Here is a 9,043-nt window from a genome sequence, read left to right as displayed (position 1 = left end):
CCCTGCCCTCGCCCTCTCCGCTGTCTCCTCAGCTCCCTGGAACATCCCTCAGCCGGATGGATGAGCCCATGACTCATGCGACCTTTCCAACAAGCCCTAGAACGCACTTACCTCTGCAACTCGGGCTCCTGAGAGGGCCGCGGTGAGACGGGAAAGCGGCTGATTTACACGGTGCCGTGTGCTTCCCCAGCCCTCATCTGCATGCACTCACATGGAAATACTAGTTATTTACTCCAAAAAGGCAAACAGAGAATTATGAAGGCGCTGAGAAATTAAGAATGCGGAAATTAAGCAGCTCCTCACCCTGCAATCAGGGCTGGTTGCGCTCCCCAGGCAGGGCGCGCTGATTGCGGCCCCGCCGCCTCCCGCCCCAGCTCCCCCGGGCTCCCGGCTCCGGATCGCCCTGCTTCATTCCCCGCTTCCCCACGGCCCCGTGCCTGCTTCCCAGGCAGGCTGGAGGCGGCGCAGCTCTGCCCAGGCTCTGGGCACACAGCTCCAGCTCCTGCTTCCCAGCGCTTCCATCTGGAGAGGCAGAGCCGGCAGCTGCGAGGGGACACGGCCCTCTGGGGAGTGGGGGGACACAGGCCTGGGGTCAGCAGTGCCCACCCACCCTGTGTCACAGGGGTCTTCTGGGCATTTTTGAGGAGGGGTTATCGCTTCTCAGTTTTGGGGAGAGAACCATCGTGTGCACCAGCAGAGGCACACGCTGGTTCCCAGGTCACACCGTGGTGTCACAGACTGGACACTGGGATGAGCCCTGGGCATGGCTGCACTGGGACACTGGGCTGAGAATCACAGAACCCAGAATGGTCTGGGCTGGAAGGAATCCTAAAACCCATCCAGTGCCACCCCTGCCATGGCAGGGACACCTCCCACTGTCCCAGGCTGCTCCAAGCCCTGTCCAGCCTGGCCTGGGCACTGCCAGGGATCCAGGGGCAGCCACAGCTGCTCTGGGCACCCGTGCCACCCTCACAGGAAAGAACTTCCTCCCAATATCCAACATAAATCTCTCCTCTGTTAATTCACAGCCATTCCCTCTTGTCCTGTCACTACCTGCCTGTGTAAGAAGTTGCTGCTCATGGCTTTCCCAGGCCCTGGTCCTGAGCAATCCCGTGGGCACCGTGCAGGTGGCTCAGGGCACAGGGAAAGGCCGAGTTCTGTGGGACACCTGCCTCACACCGCCCCTGATGCTGCCAGCCCTGCCAGCCCTGCCACAGCGCCTGACGCCAGCGCCCTGCCCGGCCCCCGGCCTGCGCAGAGGCAGCAAAGATATCTCCCACCCACAGCTGAGGGGCTGCAAATTGCGTTGTGAGTGGGGGATTTTGCAGCCTTAATTGTGTTATTTTAACACAGCGTGTGTAGGTGTGAGCAGAGTGCACATGTACCGTTTCCTAGGCTTTGAACAAAGCGAGCTCAAACAGAAGCAAAGTCCATGTCAGATCGTGTTGGCCCCTGTGGGGCTGGAGGTGGGGACACCCCTGCACTCCTCTCCCTGCTCCATGAATGGGGTGTCAGCTCCAGGAGCGAGCTGGGAGCTCTGGGCTCCCCAGGGGTTTGCTGAGGTTTGGGACCAATGAGAATTTGGTGACCTTGGTGTCGTGCTCTGCAGCTCTCACTGCAGGGTCACAGCCTGGCACCCTGACCAGGGCAGCCTGGGCTCTCCATCTCCATCTCCATCTCCTCTTCCTGTTCCCTGTCCTGTCCATCGTCATCTCCTGCTCCTGGACCTGGACCCCACTGCGCTGGGCAAAGTAGAAACACATAAAAAACCCACACTGCAAAGATTGTACAACTCTTGCAAGAAAAAAGCTGTCCTTGCAGGCAAAAATGTCCTAACCCGAGATCTGTTAGGCTTTGTCCTCCCAAATCCAGCGATGAAAGCTCTGCTGCATTGAAATTGGCAAAGTGACAGGAAGTCAGTAGTCAGAAATAATCCCTAGCTGGATTAGGTTTTTCCTTGAAGGAAGAGAGGCTGAGACAAGGCGAGTTTGGGTCATTAGCAATGCAGGGAGGTGCTCCAGCCCTGCCCAGCCTTCACTTCACTCCCTGCTCCCGGGGGCTGCGAGGGGATGAGGACTCCGGAGCCTTGGGCACATGTGCTCATCCTTCCCCACTCCTACGAGGGGATTATTTATATCTGCACCACTTTGGAAGCGCTGGCTGCAATCCCCTGGCTCCAGCAGGGCTCCAGTGGTGAGGCTGGGCTGTCCCTGTGTGAGGAGCTGCCAGGGGTGCCAGCGATGCCACTCGTGCCACACCACAGGGCCCGTGGCACGAGCAGCTGGCTCGGTGCAATTCCCTACCAGCTCTGCTCTCCCTGCTGGATTTCCGACAGTTGAGCAGCAATAAAAATAGCAGGGCAGGAACAGAAATCCATTCTGATTAAGCTCTTTATTCTGGGAGATGCTGGGGGAGCAGGGGTGGCCGTGTGTGGGCCGGCCCCACGCACCTTCCGGGCCTGGGCGGCCGCTCTGGCAGCAGCTGTGCCCAGATCCGGGTGTTTGCCCACACTTGTGATGCTCCTCCAGCATTTTCCCCTCTGTGCTGGCACTGACTCCCTGACAGAGGGGCAGCCAGGTGGGGCTCAGTCCCTTCTCCCAGGGAACAAGGGACAGGACAAGGGAAACAGCCTTGATTTGCGCCAGAAGGTTTAAATTGGATATTTGGGGAAATTTCTTCACTGAAAGGGTTGCCAAGTGGTAAAACCCCCACAGCTGGAGGGGTTTAAAAGCTGTGCAGATGTGGCACAGGGGATCATGGGGCAGCGGTGCCTCGGCAGTGCTGCAGGAGCAGCTGAACACGATGGGCTTAGAGAGCGCTGCCAACCGGAGTGATTCCATGATCCTTTGATTCCCTGGGCAGACAGAACAAGCAGAGGACATGGAAAGGGATGGCACAGGACAGCAGTGCCCCTGGGCTCCCACAGCCACTCCATGGCCAGCAGCTCCCCACCTTCCCAAAGAGAATCCCTTCCCCAAGGTCAGACAGAGAGCAGCCTGTACATGGGATGGGGGGAAGGATGGACAGGGAACAAAGGCATCTGTGGGCAGTGGTAGCCCAGAGGCAATAAAAGAACAAATAGCAGAAGATTAAACCCATTCTGCAGTCAGGTCCAGCCGGACCACGCTGAGCCACGAGGAAAGGTTCGCTGCTGCTCCAGCCTGCCACAATTTAATTGATTTGATTTAAATCCTTTGAAGAAGAAGTGGATAAGGAATAATGAGGCAAACAGGATTGTAATGCAAATGAAAGAGATGAAAGATGGCTTCGGGGAGACGCTCTTGAAGGTCAGCGCCCAATGCAGAGCTGCTGCTGGTCACTCGGTGCAGCACTAACGAGGCTGTGTTCCCTGGTGCTTTGGTGGATGCAGGGATGGATCGGGACCAGGATGCCCGGCCTTTATCCCCTCGCTGCGGGCAGTGCTCCCTGCCGGCCGCGGGAGGGTTCACCTGGTGCCAGGGGAGCCGCGCTCCTGCTGCCCGTGTCACGCTGGGTGAGCGCACCTCCTAATCGCGCTCCTCCAGATACTCCAATGGAGGCGCTAACTTCAGAATTAATTAACTTCACTATCAAAAGCTGAGTCATTTGTCACAATGGTTTTGTCATTAGCTCCCATAATTAAGGAAAGTGTCACAAAACCAAATGTTTCACTTACACAAGCCAGGAGAGGCAAAGCGCAGGAGCGTTCCAACAGCGAGGCTGGGGAGGGGCTCAGCCTGGCACCCCAAATCCCAGTCCTGGCACCCCAAATCCCAGTCCTGGCACCCCAAATCCAGTTCTGGCACCCCAAATCCCAGTCCCGGGCACCCCAAACCCCTGCCCTGGGCACCCCAAATCCCCATCCTTTGCACCCCATATCCCAGTCCCGGGCACTCCAAATCCCAGTCCCGGGCACCCCAAACCCCTGTCCTGGCACCCCAAACCCCTGTTCTGGGCTGAGGGTGAGGGGAGAGCAGGGCTGGGGCTCGGGGGCACCCCCAGGGCTGCCCAGCCTGGAGCAGATGCCAGGGGGTGCCCGCAGTGCCAGGGCTGGCTGAGCCCGGCATTTTCCCACCCCGGGTGAATTGGGGTGTCCCTGGTGACCATCAGCCACGCAGGGTGGCAGAGACGAGGACATTTTGCTGGAAGCTTGGCGAACGTCCCCAAAGACAGGGGGAGAAGCCCCTCCCGACGCACTCACCCGGTTCCACACGGACACTTCCTAACAAAGCGGATTTCCTCGATGGAGACGGGCAGGGACGTGCAGGCTCTGCGGGGCTGGGCAGAGACTGGGGGTGCACCGGGCCAGGAGCCCCCACAGCCCCCGGAGCCCCTGCGGGTACCAGGGGATTCCGGAGGGTCCCGACCCCCCTGCCCAGAGCCCAGCGCTGCAGCCGCCCGGTGCCCCCAGCCCTGCCCGGTGCCCCCAGCCCTGCCCGGTGCCCCCAGCCCCGCCCGGCTCCAGGGGCTGCAGCTGCTGCTCTGGGGGAGCCTCTCCGGCAGCTTTAGTAACTCATCAGCGGGCAATTAACTGACAATTAACCCTCTGTCCCCTCCGTGCCCCTTTCGGTGCCGCCTCCTCTTTGGGGCAGCTGCGCTCACTGACCGCTCTGGCCGCACAGCTGCGCAGGTTTTTGACCGAACCCCTGAAAATTCCCGGCATTTCCTGCTGTGCGGCCCCTCAAGACACCCCAACCCCACAGACCCCGGGTGGCGGGCAAAGGAAGCCAAGCTCTCAGGGGTTCTTTAAAATTAAATATTTTATTTTTTCATACATGCAGCAAATTGAATCAAGAGTATATGCCCATCTAAAAGGAGGTCTTCATGAGAACTGTTTGACAACACACAGCAGGTAGTCTAGGATGTAGAAAAGTCATCAAATACTTGCAGGTGAAATCAAATTCACAAACACAAACTCATCAACAATAAACATTTTCTCTTTTTTTATTATTTTTAAATTTTTTTTCCCTCCTTGTTTTAATTGCCACTTTGAATGTGATCAGAAACAAAGAGCTCAGGTGACACTCCCATGCATGGAGCAGAGGCTGTGCTCACACAGCTGCTCCTGCCCCAGGTGTGGGCACCCTGCAGGTGCCATCCCAGCAATCCCAGGTGCAATCCCACCCTGCAGGTGCCATCCCAGCCTCTGGCACAGCCCATCCGTGTCCTGTGCCCCAATCCCCTCGGCTCCTCCCGGGGTCACAGCTCTGGGACCCACAACCACCGGAGCACAGCACTGCCCTGCACTCACCTCCCTCTGCTGCCTGGGCTGGCCACTGCACAAACCCCCATTTATTCATTCATTAAATGGATTAATCAATCGATAGCTGCTTTGGTGGTGCTCTCATGACGAGCAGGCTGCTCAGAGCCCCGGCAGGGCACACAGGCACAGCAGCAGCAGCAGCAGCAGCTCCCAGCCAGAACCAGTGGAGCTGCACTGGGAGCAGGGCAGGAGCTGGAGCTGCCCCAGAGCAGCAGCCAAGGGCTCAGCACAGCCCAGGGGCAGCTCTCTGATCCACCCTGTCCCAGGGAGAGCCTGGGCCCACTTACCTGTAGCACTGGGGTGTAATCCACGTGGGACAGAGCCAGCATGTGCCATCCTGTGCATGTCCTGCCAACTCAGCCCTCCTCTGCCCTCCCCCGGGCTCTGGGTGCCCCTGTGCCACAGGGGACCCCCTGCCATCCCACTGAATGCAGAGCTGAGGCCCCCTCCCCTGCCATCCCACTGAATCCCCCTCTCCTGCATCCCCAGCAGCTCCAGGTAGGGATTTCTTGGGCTGTCTCCACACACCTGGGCACCTGGGCTCTCCTGAGGCTCTGAGCATCCTCCCAGAGCTCTGCCTTCCCCATCCAACAGTGAGGATTAAATCATCAAATGACATAAAGAGTGACTCAAGCCCTGTCACTCTGCCCTTCCTTGGAGTAGTTCACACAGATCTGAGTGCCTGTGCAGGGCCAGCACATCCCACTGTACATCCCCCCACAGAAGATACAGGACATCTGGAAGTCTTGCAATAACTGTGGCAAGCAGCAGAACGAACAGGGTCAGGAATGCTCAAGGTATGAGTCCTGAGAAGGGGACCTGGCACTGGCCCAGCTCGCCCTGGAGCGTGGATCTCAATCCCAAACTGCCTCCAAAGCTGCCTGGTGCCACCTCCCTGGTGCCACCTCCCTGGTGCCACCTCCCTGGTGCCACGTCCCAGCTCCCCTGCAGGTCCCCTCAGAGCCACCTGCTCTGCTCAGCGTCCAGCAGCGCCTGCTCCATGCACCAGTGTCACCCCAGCACAGACACAGCAGCTCCAGACAGAAAGGTGGGACTGCCCCTCAGCTGCTCCTGCACTGTGCCCCTCAGCCCCGAGACCTCCCAGCACATCCCGGGGGCACCCTCAGAGCCAAAGGTATGGAAATGGAAAACACTGACCACTGAAGTGATACAGATTCTGCAGCAGCAGGTTTGGAGTCACAGGAACACACATGCTCTGATGCAGCTGTGCTCTGCAGAGGATGGCCCATGTCCTCAGGGTGTGCCAGGCTCAGGGAGCCCCCAGCAGCCCCCAGCCCCGACCCCTGGGCCTCGCCTGCTGCAGAGCCCCTCGTGAACCCCCTCCTGGATCTGGCACAATTTGCAGTTTTTCTGGGTTTGGTTTGGGTTCCTCCAGCCCAGGGCAGGACCCGAGGCCACGGGCTCAGCCCTCACCCCCAGCAGGCCCAGGACAGTGCCCGTGGCTGGGTGACAGGGAGGGGACACTCATCCCCTGACAGCGCCTCAGCTGCTGGCAGCCTCTAGTTCGCAAGGAATCATTAAAAGAAAAAAATAATTTCCAAAGCTCGAGTTTCATGTTTATAAAAGATCTACAAACTAGAATTTCCTCTGTAGAATTCCTCATGATTGATAAAATCCCCCCCATTTCCCTGGGGCCTGGAGGAATGGCTGCATCCAGCAGAACCAGGGCTGGCTCAGAAAACCCTCCTGGGGTTCTGCAAACCACTCTGGGCCGTGAGGGGAGCGGGGTGACAGGGCCTGGGGGATGCTCACCTGGGGCCCAGCCTCTGCCAACCCAACAGTCAGCCAGGCTCACCCACTGGCTGGCCACCGATGGGCAGTGCCCGCCTGTTCCTGCCCTCCTCTGCCTGCTCCTGCCCTTCTCTTCCTGTTCCTGCCCGCTTCTACTCTCCTCTCCCTGTTCCCGCCTGTTCCTGCCCTCCTCTGCCTGTTCCTGACTGCTCCTGTCCTCCTCTCTCTCTTCCTGTCTGTTCCTGTCTGCTCCTACTCTCTTCTCCCTGTTCCTGCCTGCTCCGGCCCTCCTCTGCCCGCCCTCTTCTCTCTGTTCCTGCCCTCCTCTCCCTGCTCCTGCCCTTCTCTTCCTGTTCCTGCCTGTTCCTGACTGCTCCTACCTCTCTCCTGTTCTCCTGCCTGGCCCTCCTCTGCCTGCCCTGCTTCTGCCCTCCTCTCCCTGCTCCTGCCTGTTCCTGCCCATTCCTGCTCTCTTCTCCTGTCTCTGCCCTCCTCTCCTGCTCCTGCCTGTTCCTGCCCTCCTCTTCCTTCTCCTGCCCTCCTCTGTCTGTTCCTGCCTGCTCCTGCCCATTCCTGCTCTCTTCTCCCTGTCTCCCTGTTCCTGCCCATTCCTGCCCTCCTCTCCCTGCTCCTGCCTGTTCCTGCCCATTCTTGCTCTCTTCTCCCTGTCTCTGCCCTCCTCTCCCTGCTCCTGCCTGTTCCTGCCCTCCTCTCCCTGCTCCTGCCTGCTCCTGCCCATTCCTGCTCTCTTCTCCCTGTCTCCCTGTTCCTGCCCATTCCTGCCCACCTCTCCCTGCCCCGTCTCTCCTGCCCACCCCTGCCCACCCTTCTCCCTCCTGTCCTTGCTCCCTCCTTCCTGCCCCTGCCCTCCCGCACGCCACGGCTCTGCCTCACAAGCAGCTGCTGGAATTGTCTCTTCTCACTCAGAATTTTTTTTTTAAAAAAATTATTACTGACTAAAACCCCCAGGAATTTGGTGGGAATCAGGGAAATCAAGATGTCTGTGAAATCCATGGGTTTGGAGCCTGGAAGAGAATAGCAGAGGGTGGAAAGTAGAAAAGTTTCCGTTATAAATAGCCCTCAGTGCAGCCCTTTGGTCTTGGGCGTGTTTTCAGTTGGTAAATTGTAAACCAAGAATATAAATGTGTTTTGTTTTGGCAGAATATTAATATCCTTTACAGAGCTGTTACATCTCAACAGCGTCTGTGAAAGATTTATGCGAGTGCTGACAGAGCGTATCAAAACTGCAAACTGTTCCAGATGTTACAAAAACCCCCCACCTCTCACTTAGAAAAAGGTTTGCTCTGATTTACAAGAACTGGCACGGGAGTGGTTGGGAGTCGCGATGCCCGAGGCAGGGAAGGCAGGTGGTGGGAGCTGGGCTGACCCTATGGACAATGCATTGGGAAATAGAGGTCTAGAAGCAGATTTTTCCACACTGATCAAATATATCCATGTCTTGAACAAAAGGCTCCTCTAAGACAAGCTCACACTCATCGCAAGCTTCAGCACAACGCTTTAAGCGATCAACCATGCTTAGCATTCCACAGCAACGCTTTGGGACTAGCTGGGCCACCGGGATCTCAGCGTCCCGCTGCGAAAATTACAGAGACCGTAGCGGTTTGGTATATTTCTGTTTAAAAACTCTATTAGTCACCACCAACTATAGTTCCTAGAAGTATCACTGACCGGTAACTGGCACCCCGGACACTCCGGCTAGGGAAGCCAAGCTAGCGAGTGGCACGGACACGGAGAGGCTCCGGGGAGAAGCGGCCGGCGTGTTGGGCGGGAGGGGACGTGTGTCTGCACTGCTAATCCCGGAAGACTAGTGTCCTATGTACAGGGCCACCTGGCGAGGGACAGCGAGGACAGGGCTGCGCCGCGACTACACGTTAATGACAAACTCGGGGTTGGTGTAGGAGAAGCCAGCAAACTCGTTCTGGTCCAAGTTCATGATGAAGAGTTTGTCCGTGGGCGTCAGCTCCACCGGCTGCCGGGTGAACTCTTTGTCGAAGTTGGAAGTGTCGCGTTTGTCCTTCTGTTAAACGG

The 9,043-nt window shown here is 58.0% G+C and overlaps 1 protein-coding gene across 2 annotated transcripts in view; it reads right to left on the bottom strand.

Moving 5' to 3' along the window:
- Window positions 1-7,411: 7,411 nt before the first annotated feature.
- PRKCB (protein kinase C beta) overlaps window positions 7,412-9,043 on the bottom strand; it is an 83,453-nt gene continuing 81,821 nt past the window's right edge. Inside the window, exons 17-18 of one of the 2 annotated variants that reach the window (XR_010442063.1) lie at window positions 7,502-9,032; window positions 7,412-7,443 (exon numbers count right to left, since the gene is read on the bottom strand). Coding sequence is in view for 1 of the 2 variants with exons in the window: in XM_064726300.1 (XP_064582370.1) it covers window positions 8,880-9,032 (153 nt within the window). In the remaining variant the exon portion in view is untranslated. The other variant, XM_064726300.1, reaches the window with a different exon arrangement.

The sequence above is a fragment of the Zonotrichia leucophrys genome, chromosome 14 (genome assembly GCF_028769735.1).
Source record: "Zonotrichia leucophrys gambelii isolate GWCS_2022_RI chromosome 14, RI_Zleu_2.0, whole genome shotgun sequence".
In the NCBI taxonomy this organism is placed as follows: domain Eukaryota; kingdom Metazoa; phylum Chordata; class Aves; order Passeriformes; family Passerellidae; genus Zonotrichia; species Zonotrichia leucophrys.
Note: the sequence above shows the minus strand (reverse complement) of the source record. Positions and strands in the feature narration are given on the sequence as shown.